The 15,869-nt window shown below is 40.2% G+C and overlaps 2 protein-coding genes across 3 annotated transcripts in view; both read right to left on the bottom strand.

Annotated features, from left to right (window-relative positions):
- CXXC5 (CXXC finger protein 5) overlaps window positions 1-3,480 on the bottom strand; it is a 53,578-nt gene extending 50,098 nt beyond the window's left edge. The window contains exon 1 of the mRNA XM_046000355.1: window positions 3,460-3,480. The gene's annotated coding sequence lies outside the window, so the exon portion shown is untranslated. The remainder of the gene's footprint in view (window positions 1-3,459) is intronic.
- A 700-nt stretch (window positions 3,481-4,180) lies between these two features.
- UBE2D2 (ubiquitin conjugating enzyme E2 D2) overlaps window positions 4,181-15,869 on the bottom strand; it is a 65,016-nt gene continuing 53,327 nt past the window's right edge. For both annotated transcript variants that reach the window (XM_045999600.1, XM_045999599.1), the window contains 5 exons: window positions 15,203-15,234; window positions 15,047-15,124; window positions 14,857-14,962; window positions 9,338-9,431; window positions 4,181-5,852 (listed from right to left, as the gene is read on the bottom strand). In XM_045999600.1, coding sequence (XP_045855556.1) covers window positions 5,807-5,852; window positions 9,338-9,431; window positions 14,857-14,962; window positions 15,047-15,124; window positions 15,203-15,234 — 356 coding nt within the window. In that variant the 3' untranslated portion in view covers window positions 4,181-5,806. The remainder of the gene's footprint in view (window positions 5,853-9,337; window positions 9,432-14,856; window positions 14,963-15,046; window positions 15,125-15,202; window positions 15,235-15,869) is intronic.

Raw genomic sequence — 15,869 nt, forward strand, 5'->3', positions numbered from 1 at the left:
CTCTTACAATAGGTCTCTCAGTAGGTGAAAACCTGGGTTCCAGGCACCAACAACCCCTAGGCAGTTTCCCCATCTGGGGATAGTGGTGGTTAATTCTCCCAACTCTGCCTGGGGTGTAGCCACTTGGAGGTTCAGCAATTCTGGAGATATTTGCATATCCAGATGGCCAAGACTGGAATTTCAGAGAATTCCCCAAGAAGAGGCAGCTGGCTTCCGGGCAGTGGCCCTGGAGGCTCACAGCTGTTGGAATCAGAAGACTGGGGAGCCTGGAGCCCCAAAACACAGAGAAATGAAAAAGGACAAGGGAAGACAAGAGCCCTATCACCAGCCCCCAGCTCTGTTCCTCCTGTCTCCAGGCCTCCATCCCTCAGGGTATGAAAAACTCTGTCCTAGTTGCCCAGGTAAGTGGGCAGTCAAATGAACCTGGACTGCTTGGCCGGACTGACAGGGACTGCCTGCCTCTGGTGAAAGCCAACAGTGGGCACCAGGCAGAGAGCTGCCAAAAAATATGAGATCTCCTTATTCACATGAAGTGACTGACAAGCCTTTGCCCCCATGCAACCCGTAGCCAGGTGGGCAAAGACCATGGCTAAGACCCTACTAACCTCTCTACAACCCAGGGATATGGCTATCATACCAATGGGAAGGAGAGAGGGGAGCTGGTAGCTTGACACTTCTGGCAGGCATTGGGCCATCCAGTTCTGCATAAACTGTGAACAAAGCCAAGCCCAAAGAGGCCTCCCCATCCAACAAAAGCCCCTCTCAGGTTCTGCGCAAGCAGATTTACTGACCACCCACCTCTCGGTTGTTACAGCCATGGGTTACCACTGCCCTCTGCTGGCCACTCAAGCACTAGCATCCACTCAAATAGCTCACTCCTTACCAAAGCAAATGCATCTTAGTCACCTCCTCCATCTGTGGGCACAGAAATTTAAACCCATCCAACTGTCACCTAAAGTTAGAGGGTGGCAGGTGGGCAGGACAAACAGGGACAGTGTGTCAGAAAGGAATCCTGCCCACCTCCACAAAAATCTACATCCTAAACTTCAAAAGAAGTGCCCTTTCTATCAACTAAGAGGTTGAACCCACCATCATAGAAACAGCACCTGCCCCATAACCTGTTACAATGCACCAGAACCTCTCCTCACCCCTTCTCCAATGTCCTCTTCTTGTTTCCTCCAAAAGAGGACCAGGATGAGATGGCCTGGAGCCATACTTCCAGAAAAGCTCAATTTCTCTGGCAAGTCTGAGAAACCCTTGGTTCCCTGTGTCACAGGGGAACAGGTGACTGGAAATCCTGGATGCCCTCTTTAACCAGGCTAGGTCCTGGTAACTCTTAATGCAACACCCTGCCAGCAGCCACACCTTTCAAAGATAGCAGCAAAACTGACTGGGAAACTGCCCAGAAGGACCTAACTCCTTATTTATTGTATAATTACAATATTATACTCCTTTGTATTATTCCTTATTTAGCTGGGGGAAGCTCCAGCCACCCCTGTAGTCAAGTAGATGACCTAGTTTTTGCCAACTACCTCAAGCATTGCATGTCTCTCTCACCCATGAGATGATGTTGATTCTGAAGCTCAAATGTCAGATTGTATTTGGGAGCTGTTTCTAGAAACCTCCAAGTAAGGGAGCCCAAGGAGGAGTTTTGAAGTGTCTAAAGTTAATTTTACTTCTGATGGAAAACTTAAAAGCTGAGAAAGCACAATGTGTGTGTGTGTTGGGGGGGTAGATAGTTGATCCTATGGTCAGGAAAACTAAACCCTTCCTACTCACTGTCATTCACTAAAGGCCCTACAATTTAGATCTGGGGAATACCTTTTAAGAATCAAGATTTTTAAGTATTTAGGAAGATGTTAAAATAGGATTAATAAGTTGCTCAAAGCAAGGAGAGAGGTGCCTGAGAAAAATGGTAGCTATTTCCCCTAATACCCTTAGAAGTTGGAAGAGGAGCAGAGCATATTCTAATCAATGCTGGCGCTGCTCTTCCGCTGAACAGCAGTCACTGGCAGCTTACTTCAGGCACCCAGGATCCCCAGCCCTGGAAATGGTCATTCTACCATTAACAACTTACTCAGGAGGTTAAAAACAAATAAATCCACTCAATTAAAAACTATTAAGCAGCTCTCTTGGTGCCAAGATATTCACACAGTTCTACATGTGTTAAGAGGCAGATTATACTCTGCCTCTCATCAGACGCAGCTCTCTACAAGTAATTTAAAGATGAAAAGTGACCACTTGTCACAAAAAAATGTTTTAATTCCGACTCAAACAGCCCAGGAGCAGTCACTGAGAAAGGCCAAAGCTGGCTGGCAATCATGTTATACACTGAGCCACTGAGGCCCAAGGCTTTAAGAGTTTAGAGCTTTCCCACTGGTATCAAATAAGGTAAAAAATATGGCCACAATGAATATTAAACATGACAAAGTGATCCTACAGCTAGTCCCAGGAACTGGCCCATCCTAGGAACTGGCCATCACAGGAACTGGCCTGGAAACATTCAGAGAAGCCTGAATACCAACTGTTTAGCAGCTGGAGCTTTTAAGGCTTCTAAGGCAGGTTTCTGTGGGGCAGAGAACTCAAAGCCACTCTCATCTAAGTGCATGCACAACATAAGGTAAAATTAAATAGGAAAAAGGCTCCAGAAGCACCTCAAAGGAAATTTATTTCCTCTCCTTGGACATATATGAACATATATTTGGGAAGCTTATTACCTTCAGTTATTTTCTATTAAAAATCTGCTTTCTCCTGTATAACCTCACACCCATCAAAATAGCCCATCACTTGAAATGAAGTGTTTCACAAAGAGAATCAAAAGGAGATGGGTCCTTAACGCTAGTGAAAATTTTCTGCAGGGTAATAAGGATGGTTATTCCTGAGTAGGAAGGAAGGAAAGATATGGTCATGATTCAGAAGACCCAGGAATTAAAGTTCTTCTATTAAAGCCATTAGATCTTAGGGAGTATCATACAGCAGACTGAGAAAAAAGCCAGTTTCACCTTAATTGCAGACACGGGACAGTTTATAGGCATTCCAACTGTAATATGGAAATAATTCATTTCTCTACCTAAGGCTCAAACTAACCTGTTGAGGCAAAAGGACTCACAAAGTGGAAAACTGTAGACACTAGAAGCGGGAAAGGAATGCCTCTATTGCTAGGTCAGGGCAGAGGACACGGTCCCTTCACTCTGACCACTACCATTATCCTCTCTACACACCTCCGTGCCATTCCCTAATCCAGGAACCCTCCTTCCAAGTCTATGTACTATCCAAAGTATAGAAACCAGCAGGACAATGCTACCTTTAACCACTGGCCAATAACAAAGCATGCAAGTATCTGAAATCATATAACTAAAAGGGACTGCTCCAGCTCTAATTTGTCCAAGCACTCCATATTAAGAATTAAGCAGCAAAACAAAAGGAATCCATACACTTGATATTCCAATACTGACGTACCTGATAACCAATGCCTCACCAAGATCATCAAGGTTACTGCAAATGAGCTTTCATACGTGATAAAGCCAGAGGCATTCCTGCAAAAAAGCAACGTGATTCTAGATGAGAACCCCTCCAGGTTAACACACTTTTCTTCATGAGTGGAGAATGCGGCCTCCCTCACCAACTTTGTTCTGGCCAAAGGATATGCATGCAGACTGGACCAAATATGCTCTATATCCAGATAAGCCAAACCAAACTGCATTCAAGGGCCTAATGTTATTTATGACCATTCAAACCCTTTCATTTGGCACCTATACACCACTATGATGGCTTTTATTTAGCATTTAAAAATACTTCAGAGCACTCCTGTGAAAGTATCTACATTACGACCTAATCAATGGTAACGTGCTGGCTGCTCTCTAAGATGACAAAGAGTGGGCTTTCAGGATCTGTGCAACTGACCTACAGTCACCAGTCTAGTTACTTGCAAGTCCAAAACTGATGAATTCCCACCTGCCCATGATACTGAGACTACAGGGTAATTTTAGGTTAGAACTCAATTCTAACTCCTTTCTCCACACGTGTGAACAGTCAAACCTTTTTTGCAAGGTCAAGAATGGTAGAAATTCTAGGACACAGCCAATAGCAAAGCAGCAGTTTAAGAGGTTTCAGGTTATACCACACCTTAATTCCGAGATGAAGGGATAGTTACACTGAGAGATCAGACAAGTTAAACAAGTTTAAAACCAAAAGCAGTGGACATTTATTCCTTAATTTTTGTGCAAGAGTGTAAAGATGCATTTGAAAGAACCTGATGACTAGAGACCATGAGCCACGGCCTTCAGGCTGGCCTGGTTTACACAATTAGATTAGGAGAAGGAGGGAAAAAAAGGTAACTTGCCTAGTTCACATGTACGATGTTTCTGGCAAACACAGTTGTTTACAAGTTTCAAACTACAGTTTACTAGAGTCAAGGGAAGACTTCAAAAAGCCACATACAGTACAATTTATAATTGGATGAACATCCTGCAATGTCAGTGCAAAGTAATTATGTAGACTCTCCAATACAAGATTGTGCTCATGTTTCCCAGGTTTGGTCAGTGTTGCTCTTTAAACAATCACAATCACAGAAGCTTAACTTACCAAATAGCAATGCCTTTGTTTTATGTCCTATGTACCAAGGGAATGTTACAATGTGAAATGCAGCTTAGTTTCATTAATAAAGCAGATTTATTAGTTTAACAGTCATGTTCCTGGAATACTGCACATGTAAGTTTCATGGAAATGCTTTTAAGCTTATGCCCTTATCTTGTTCAGTAAAATTACTTTCAAGATATCCTTTTGACTATGTAAACTGGAATTGTTTCATGATTTTGAAATGTAACCAGTATAAATGAAAACATTTTAGGAGTGGGGGGGAGAACCCACCACTAATCTCTGCTAGACAAAGTTCTTAAAATCAAAAAGCCTAGTCACACAAAATTATATGTAATGACTGTAGTAATCAGTTTATTACACAGATTAATCATTCTTGAACGTACAAGCTCCAGAGGAGCAATTGGGTCTTTAAATATACACAAGTATTTCCATCAAATGAATTTTCACCCTTACATCCAGATAGACCTAAGCAGTTAAAAACATAAGAAAAATAAGAGCTATTAGCTATGTATTAACTGAGAAACCACATACAAACCAAAGAATGTGGAAGAGAGAAAGGGGCTGAAAGGACAAAGGTTGAAGGGTGTGGAGATGCAAAAGATGTGGGACCAAAGCCCATCACACTTTATGTACTAATAGCTCCAATCCATTTAAATGTTGACCAGTTAAACTTAGACCTTAAAATACAGGATGTGGGTTGAGTTTAACCTGGTTGGTCATAACTTTCACCTAAGACGTAGGTCCTTCCGAAAAACATGAATACAGAAACAGCTTCGTGTTCTTCGCCTTGCTTTTCATAACTGTTCTGAGTTTAAAAGGATTCCACTTAAAAACAATCTCCTACAGGTCAGTGGAGCTTTTCTTCCCCATCCAAGCACACACCATACCCACCACCCCTCACCTTTCCGTTATCCAAATTTAAGTCAGTAAGGAAAACTTTTAGTCTCACACCTAGGTTACGCCTGGAGAACTGGCTTGTCACACACACACTTCTCTGCTAGGAGGCAATGTTGGTACAGAAGTACAGTATTTCTAGTTTGTTGTTCCAAGTATGTACAACACGCAGCACTGCTGTATCAGGTAAACATGTGCACAGGGGAAGATGAGGCGTGGGCTCATAGAAAGCAGTCAAATGGAAATCAAAAGGACTTTCTCTTTCAGAGTTCCCCTATCTTTATTTGTAGAGGTTATCCAATAATTTCTTTAATTACATCGCATACTTCTGAGTCCATTCCCGAGCTATTCTGTTGTACCTGTACACACAAAAAGAAGCTTGGCTTAACACAGGTGAGGAGTCAGTCAAAAAGCAACAGATTTCATTCATTATGCTATATGAAACTTGAGGGGAATAACCAGTACTATCAAGCAAAGCCTTATTTATTTATTTGAGTGAGAGAGAGTGTGAGCCTGTGTATGTGTTGGTGGGTGGAGGAAGCATGGGGAAAGGGACAAGTAAACTCCATGCTGAGGGCAGAGTCTGATGCAGGGTTTGATCCATGACCCTGAGATCATGACCTGAGCTGAAATCCAGAGTGGGGTGCTTAACTGATTAAGTGACCCAGGTGCCCCTCTTTCTAAATTTTGAATAAGCATTTATTCAGTGATGGAGGGAAAAGGCTTTAAAACTTTAAACCATGTCCCATAAATGCTACTAATAGAGCATTCTGATTAAATCTTAGCATTTGCTGTTATACCTTTATTCTATATTTGAATGACCTATTTCTAAGAAAGATCTTCAGTCACTGATTCATTTACTCTGAGTTCTCTAAACTACATAATTCCACATTATATGGTTCTTGACTAAATTGACATAATACTTTCCTCTCTATCAATAAAACCAGTTCTGGCAGAACTTAACAATTTTGTTGCTAAATGAATGGGTTTATTACTACAGAAGAACATTCTAGTAGTAAAATAAGAAGGACAAAAGACTCTATAGTTCTTTAAAAAGGGATTCAGGAAAGTTCAATGAATATTACCGCTATAATGACGTGGGAAATCCCTTTTGGAAGGCATTCATGCCCACCCAGATATTGGACAAAATGGTTCTCTAATCAAAAAAATTTGTGTGGGACATCTGGCCGGCTCAGTTGGCAGAGCACGCGACTCTTAATCTCAGGGTTGTTGAGTTCAAGCCCCACACTGGGTGTAGAGATTACTTTAAAATTTTTTTAAGGGGTGTCTGGGTGGGTCAGTCGGTTAAGTGTCTGCCTTCAGCTCAGGACATGACCCCGGAGTCCCAGGATTTAGCCCCACATCATGCTTCCTGCTCAGTGGGGAGTCTGCTTCTCCCCCTGCCTCTCATCCCACTCCTGCAAACTCTCTCTCTCTCTTTCCCTAATAAATAAAATATTTAAAAAAATTTTTTTTGAGGGCGCCTGGGTGGCTCAGTGGGTTAAAGCCTCTGCCTTCGGCTCAGGTCATGATCCCAGAGTCCTGGGATCGAGCCCCACATCAGGCTCTCTGCTCCACAGGGAGCCTGCTTCCTCCTCTCTCTCTGCCTGCCTCTCTGCCTACTTGTGGTTTCTCTCTGTCAAATAAATAAAATATTTAAAAAAAAAAATTTTTTTTTGAATCTTAAAAAAAGGGGCCCCTGGGTGGCTCAGTCACTAAGCATCTGCCTTCAGCTCAGGTCATGATCCCAGAGTCCTGGGATCGAGCCCCGCATCAGGCTCCCTGCTTGGTGGGAAGCCTGCTTCACCCTCTCCCACTACCCCCTGCTTGTATTCCCTCTCTTGTTGTCTCTGTCAAATAAATAAATAAAAACTTAAAAAAAAAAATTTGTGAATGTATATGCAAATAGGAAAAAGCATGATGTAATTTTATTCTGAATGCAGCCAGAAATACTAACTATGGATACTATTCAGAGCTAAACACATACAAAACTAAACTAAGAACCAATTGCTGTTACAATCCCCCATTCTTGGTGTAGCTCCATTTAAAATTGAAATATACTATCTAGGGGTGCGCCTATTAGGTTAAAGCCTCTGCCTTCAGCTCGCTCTCTGCTCAGTAGGAAGCCTGCTTCCTCTTCTCTCTCTGCCTGTCTCTCTGCCTACTTGTGATCTCTGTCAAATAAATAAATAAAATCTTAAAAAAAAAAAACTATCTAGGGGTGCTTGGTTGGCTCAGTCAGAAGAGCATGTGGCTCTTGATCTCGAGGTTGTGAATTCAAGCCCTTGTGAATTCAAGTAATTGGGTATAGCAATTACTTAAATAAATAAAAACTTAAAAAAAGTAAAAATAATAAAAAAATAAAAATATACTATCTATAAACCCCTCTAATCCAACAGAATTCAATGAATTCTTCATCATATATATATATATTTTTTTTTTAAAGATTTTATTTATTTATTTGACAGAGAGAGATCACAAGCAGACAGAGAGGCAGGCAGAGAGAGAGAGAGGGAAGCAGGCTCGCTGCTGAGCAGAGAGCCCGATGCGGGACTCGATCCCAGGACCCTGAGATCATGACCTGAGCCGAAGGCAGCGGCCCAACCCACTGAGCCACCCAGGCGCCCCATATATATATATATTTTAAGATTTTATTTATTTATTTGATAGAGAGATGGAGAGTGAGAGCAGGAACACAAGCAGGGGGAGTGGGAGAGGGAAAACGGCCTTCCGCTGAGCAAGAAGTCCGATGTGGGGCTCGATCCCAGGACCCTAGGATCATGACCTGAGCTGAAGGCAGACGCTAAATGACTAAGCCACCCAGGCACTCCTTTAACCCTTTTTATTTTAGCTTTAGAAAATCATCCACTCTCTCCCACCTATTTCCTTTGATAGTTTTTTTTTTTTGTTTTTTGTTTTTTTAAAGATTTTATTTATTTGACAGAGACAGAGATCACAAGTAGACAAGAGAGGCAAGCAGAGAGAGAGGGAGAAACAGAATCCCCAGAGCCTGATGTGGGGTTTGATCCCAGGACCCCAAGATCATGGCCTGAGCTGAAGGCAGAGGCTTAACCCACTGAGCCACCCAGGCATCCTCCTCCTACAGTCCTAAAGATTGATATACAAAATTGAAAAATTAGAACACTTTCAGTTACTATCTTTTTCAATATCCTGACCACTCCCTCAATAATTCATAGTACAATTCTAAAATATGTAAATTCTACATTGTTGTTTATTTTTATTTTTTAAGATTTTAATTTATTTGACAGAGAGAGACATAGTGAGAGAGGGAACACAAGCAGAGGGAGTGGGAGAGGGAGAAGGCGGCTTCCCGCCGAGCAGGGAGCCTGATGCGGGGCTCGATCCCAGGACCGAGATCATGACCTGAGCCAAAGGCAGATGCTTAATGACTGAGCCACCCAGGCACCCCATCTACATTGTTTTTAAAGGAAATCTGGGGCTTTCATGTCTTGTTGCATTCACTCCCTTTCTTTTTAGATTATGCCAAATGGCAGAAAATCAATTCCCATTAATTTACAAACACCTACCAAAGACAGATGGGCTCTTGATACAAAATGCTTTAATGTCAAAAGCCAAGCAGAAATAGTGCTCTTAGAAAATACACTATAGAGTCTTTCTTGACAGTGGCAGTCATTTGAAACAATTATAAATAAGATTGGCATCCTCAACTTACAATGCCGTCTGATGCAAACACTCTTCTTTCTATCCCCAGGTGAGTATATCAGAACTTCATTTTAAATATCTGACCCATATTCAGCCCTGAGTTAAGATCTGAGACACAAACACCTGCATCCTACCATAAGTACTTTCTGGCCATACTTACTTTTCTCTATCTGTTTTGTAGATCCGAGCAATCTCAGGCACTAAAGGGTCATCTGGATTGGGATCACACAACAGAGAACAGATGGACAAGAGTACTGTAATGGGGGGAAAAAAGGTATAAATTAGTAGAGAATAAAAGGGTTGAAAGAAACGTGAAATGCCAACACATGAGAAAATTCTAAGAACCTATTGATATTGCAGTGCATAGTAGATTTGTGAGCTCTACCTAACTTGGTAGCTAAAATAATCAAGAAAAATTGATGGAAGATTTCTCTTGAACCCCTAAGGATACTGGCCCAGGCTGATGAAGTGACTTGCACGATGTCCCTGGTTAGTGAGTAATTAGAGTGGAATTAGAGTTCAGGTCTTTCAAATTCTAGACCAACAATACTTTTCATAGGCCATAAAATTCAATTTTTAGAAACCCATGTTCAGAGATAAATGGTTCTCAAATTTCCAAAGACAACCACACTACTGAATGCCCTTGGAACTGACAACCATGAAATCCAACAATCACTATTTTCTCAATGACAGGTACTACATTCAGATGCAATAGATTTATTTCATTTTTAGTTGAAAACAATTTAGTCAAAAAACATAAAGATCAGTATTTGCCCCCAAATGGGGCTGGCCACACTTACTATGCAGGATACAACATACCAAGATCTCAAATTCTTTTCAATTATACTTTAGAATCTCAATTAAGCCATTTCCTCAGTGACAACCTCGAACACGATACACAAATCTCAATAGTACAATTGCCTCTGTTCAAATTTGTTATAAACTTATGTATTCCTTATTGAGTGCAAAGAGGAGGCGGCCAAGGCAACTAATTACATTAAATTCAGGGGCCTCTGACATACTGAAATAAATTCTAATTCTTCTATTCTTTTTTTTTTTTTAAAGATTTTATTTATTTATTTGACAGACAGAGGTCACAAGTAGGCAGAGAGGCAGGAAGAGAGAGAGGAGGAGGAAGCAGGCTTCCTGCTGAGCAGAGAGCCCGATTCTGGGCTTGATCCCAGGACCCTGAGACCATGACCTGAGCCAAAGGCAGAGGCTTAACCCACTGAGCCACCCAGGCGCCCCTAATTCTTCTATTTTCATACAACACAACTCAGCTGTCTTATTTCTCTCTAATATTCTGCAGCAGGAGGCAATGATTCTGAGCCCACTTTACCCCCAAAACATCAAATGTACCAGGAAAAGAACGTTTTCATTTTCCTATCAAACCTATTCTATAAGACATCAAAGCCTTCTGAGAGTTGAAGAAAAAGTTCACATGCCCCTAATCATTCAATTTTTTAACAAAAAAGCTATTTCCTTGCCTTAACAGTATATGGAAAATAAAAAACATGAGGAAAGATGTTTTCTGACTCTTCATTCCTGCTGCCCACAATTCTGGCAGATGGCATGCCCAAAACATCTTCTCTTTCCATTGTCAGGTATATCACCTGATGGCCTCTTCAAGCACAGAACATTCTAACAGCAATAAGGAAAGATTTCATGTATTTCCTGGAAATGACAACAGGAAGTTACAGATTTCTGAATGTTCATGAAATTACTGACTACAGAAAGAAGAAACTTATCCAGTCCATCAAACTGGCAAGAAGAGTTCAACTGAATCTTCTATTATTCTAAGAAGGCAACCTTAAAAAAAAATTGTTTAAAAGAGATAATTTTTCTAACTTTCTTTCCAGGAATGAAAGGTTGAGTGGTGGTTATCTGATCTGTAAAAGGATTCTTACTCTACCACTCAGGAACCTTTAATTCATTTAAAAAAAGAAATGATTTTGTTTTATAAAGTACTATATCTTCTTTCCGTATAAAGAGAATTATTCCTATTTCTATAACCTGCAGAGACACTTCACTGAAGTGGCTAAATTTTTACCTACACATACATTTTTCATCATTTTTACTAGTGTCATAATCCATTGTCACTTCCAATTCTAAAAACATATAATCAAGTGGCTTTATACACTTAATTGCTTCCTTTAAGTTTTCCGTGTATTTAGATCCCTAACATATACATTCAAAGTGGAAAGAATTTCAGGTCAAAGCTACTGCCCTCAAAAAAGGAATAATCATTATCACATATAGGATTCAGGCCTTTCACAGAAATGCTTGCCTGTACATTCAATTTACAAAGAGAAGTCATTAAAACACTAAACTTATGTACACTGATATAATCAAATTCAACAAAATGGAACTGCAATTATTCTTAAAGATAGCTTTCCAGATAGAACATAAATCAAATAAACTAAGAGCCCTTATGATTCAGAGTAACTGAAAAATCAACACTAGACACACAAGGGGGGAGGAAAAAATGTTCAGTAACAATTTCAGTCACTAGACCCTCTTACTATATACACACACACAATATTCCACCTCTCTTGGTCCCTTACTAGATTTCTATCTCAACACACACACACACACACACATTATTCCACCTCTCTTGGTCCCTTACTAGATTTCTATCTCAACACACACACACTATTCCACCTCTCTTGGTCCCTTACTAGATTTCTATCTCAACACACACACACACACACACACACACACACACACTATTCCACCTCTCTTGGTACACACACACACACACACACACACACACTCTTACCACATTTATAACATCAAAGTTAACATGACAAATATCCAATACTTTTTACAACAGTGCCTTAACCTAGTTATTTCAGTGCTTACAAGAAACCAACTAACTGTGCATTTTGTTTTTTTAGATTACAATAATGATGAATTAGTCAGAATCATCATCCCTAGTTTACAGATGAACAAAATGAGGAATAGAAAAGCTGATTTGTCTCAAGTCTCATTCAGTAAGAGGTAAAGCTGAGATGTAAATACAGGCAGTTGGATACAGAATTTTTTTTTTAATATAGAATTTATTTATTTATGAGAGTGAGAGAGAGAGGGAGGGAGAAAACAGAAGGAGAGTGACAGGAGAAGCAGACTCCCTGATGAGCAGAGAGGCTGATGTAGGGCTCGATCCCAGGACCTTAAGATCATGACCCAAGCTGAAGGCAGATGCTTAACGGACTGAGCCACTCAGGCACCCCCAGAATCTTTGCTTTGTTGTTGTTGTTTTTTTAAAGAGTTTATGTATTTATTTGACAGAGAGAGAGATCACAAGTAGGCAGAGAGGCAGGCAGAGAGAAAGGGAGGAAGCAGGCTCCCTGCTGAGCAGAGAGCCCAGATGTGGGGCTCAATCCCAGGACCCTGGGATCACGACCTGACCTGAAGGCAGAGGCTTTAACCCACTGAGTCACCCAGGTGCCCCAGAATCTTTGTTCTTTACCACAAACTATGCTGCCCCTTATCTAAAGCTATACATTAAACATAAAAATATAACTTAGGATAAAAAAATTTTCATACAGCAAATTTCATCACCCAAATTATTTCTTTTAACTATTTAACATACTTTTCTATATAAATTAATCTATATAATACATATAAATTTAGCTCTTCTGTTTTCAAACATAGTATTTTTTCAACATTTGAATTTATTTCTTTTTCTTTTTTTTTTTTTAAGATTTTATTTATTTATTTGACAGAGAGAAATCACAAGAGAGGCAGGCAGAGAGAGAGGAAGGGAAGCAGGCTCTCCGCTGAGCAGAGAGCCCAATGTGGGACTCGATTCCAGGACCCTGAGATCATGACCTGAGCTGAAAGCAGCGGCTTAACCCACTGAGCCACCCAGGCGCCCCGAATTGATTTCTTTCCATACTGTTGGACCTGTAATTTCTAATTTGCATAAATAACATTGTCACAAATGTATTTCCATACAAAACCTTTTCTTTTTTTCACATTTGATTTATTTATTTGAGAGAGAAAGCACCCGTACAAGTGGGGTGGGGGAAGGGAGAAGGAGAATTAGACTCCCCATGGAGCAGGGAGCCCAACACAGGCGAGACACAACACTTTTTTTAGTATTTGAGGCTGTCTTCTTAGTATAAATGAATGAAACTAGAATTACTGGATCAAAGGGAAGTATTAATTAAATCTTTAATCTTCAAATACATACTGACAGGGCTATACAAGTCAATACTTCTATCTGTAGTATGTAAGCAACCATTTCAATGTACTTCACCAGTACTTGGTTTTCTTTTTATAAGATCTTTGTTATTTAAAAAGGTGAAAAATGGGAACTTAATTTTCATTTCTTTGATTATTTTGCTCCTTTCTGTTCATTCATCTCTTAGGATATTTTTCTCTTATTGATTTTTATATATGTTCTTCCTATTTTAAACGTATTACTGTATGGCCACTTACTATCCTGTGTAGTAAGTGTGGCCATTATCTCATATGCAGCTTCTTGTATCCGTATTCTGACTTTTTTTTAAAGATTTTATTTGTTTATTTGACACAGAGAGAGAGAGATCACAAGTAGGCAGAGAGACAGGCACAGAGAGGAGGGGAGCAGGCTTCCTGCTTAGCAGAGAGCCTGATGCGGGGCTCGATCTCAGGACCCTGAGATCGTGATCTGAGCCAAAGGCAGAGGCTTAACCCACTGAGCCACCCAGGTGCCCCTGTATTTTAACAACTTTTAACCCACTTTGATTTCATTTGGATATGATGTTGAGGGGCTGTATAATTTCTAATCAGCATATAAATCAGTTCACCGACACAAGAAAATCCCCAACCTACTCATGTAATTAGGCTTTATTCAGAACTACTGGATATTTCATCACAAAACTAGTAACTAATTTTTAATACACATCTCTAAGCACACAGCACTATATACCACAAAGATTAAGACAATCAAATAAAAATTTTTTACTAAACTGGTCATCTTAGATAATGAATCTGTTTCTGATAGAAACCTCAAGACAAGAGGTTTCTTACAGAGTCTGAATATGAATTTACCTATACCTTGTCCTTCAAGAACCTTCTGTATCTTTACCACAAGCATTCCTCTGTAAGGTCTGTTATTTCCTCTTCTGGAACAGTATCTACCCTTACCATTTACGGATCTCAAGGTTGGAAGAGGCTTTAATATCTTCTACTTTAACTTTTCTCTAGAAGAAATTCATACCAAGTAGCCATTTTCCAACCGATGCCCGAATGCCATAATGGACAGAGCTGTCAAGACACCAGAGGATACCTATGTCTGAAAATGCAATTCCCTCCAGTGGTCTCAAGGTCTATCAAAAATAACAGGGGCCACTACCTCCTCTTAAAAGGAATATGAATAATCATTTCAAAAAATAAATAACCTTTAAAAGACAAAAAACAGGGACACTTCAGTGGCTCAGTCGGTTGAGCGTCCGCCTGCCGATTTTGGCTCAGGTCATGATCTCAGGGTTTTAAGATCAAGCCCTGTGTCGGACTCCATGCTCATCGCAAAATCTGGCTGAGAGTCTCTCTCTCTCTCTGCCTCTCTCCTTCTGCCCCTCCCCCGGATTGCGCACACTCTAATAAATAAATCTCTAAAAATAAGTAAGTAAAAAATAAAAGACATAAACACTGCTGCTTTATCTTAGTATCAGATACCCATTCCATTACCTTTTGAAATAGTTAGTGCTGGAGACCACTGTGACCGGAGGATATCCAGACAAATGCTGCCATTACTGTTAATATTTGGATGATAAATTCTTGTTGTAAATGCAACCTACAGAAAAAAGGAAACCTTTTTGTAAACTGGTTTATTAATCATAGAAAGCACATAAAAAAACAAGTGCCATACCACAATTACCTTAGGTGGCTTGAAGGGGTAATCTGTTGGGAAATGAATTGTCAAGAAAAATACTCCACCCTGATAGGGACTGTCATTCTGTTGATAACAAGAAAAGTGGGATTAAAATGAGTGTATCATATGAACATTTATTCTGAAATCAATCTGAATACTTACTGGCCCCATTATTGTAGCTTGCCAATGGAACACTGAAAAAGAACAAAAAATCACCATGAAGCAGTATCTCCAATGTACCTATACCATAATGACTTATCATTCCCTATCTAACCCCACTTCGTTTATAAGCAATATGGTAAGTCCTGGACAAGATGAGGAATCTCAGTCAAGACTGAGTCTGAAGAGAGAAAAGAAAATGACTAGTATGGTCTAGAACACTGATAAGGTACTCAATGAGAAAGTATTTGGGCTAAAACATCTTGAAAATTTGTATCAGGGAGACAAAAGGCCCAAGTTTTCACTTATCAACAGGCATTTCTTACCTCTAAGGGTAAAAAGAACCAAAAGATTCAATTCTTTTTAACTTGTTACGTCATTTCCCCAACACATTAATATATAATATACTCCCTTTTTTTTTTTTTTAAGATTTTATTTATTTGACAGACAGAGATCACAAGTAGGCAGAGAGGCAGGCAGAGAGAGAAGAGGAAGCAGGCTCCCTGCTAAGCAGAGAGCCCGATGCGGGGCTTGATCCCAGAACCCTGGGATCATGACCCGTGCCAAAGGCAGAGGCTTTAACCCACTCAACCACCCACGCGCCCCTATAATATACTCCTTTTACAATACCGGTATGGCACAGGACTGTAAAGCCAAAGTAGGTAACACT

This window comes from Meles meles, chromosome 3 (genome assembly GCF_922984935.1).
Source record: "Meles meles chromosome 3, mMelMel3.1 paternal haplotype, whole genome shotgun sequence".
NCBI lineage: Eukaryota > Metazoa > Chordata > Mammalia > Carnivora > Mustelidae > Meles > Meles meles.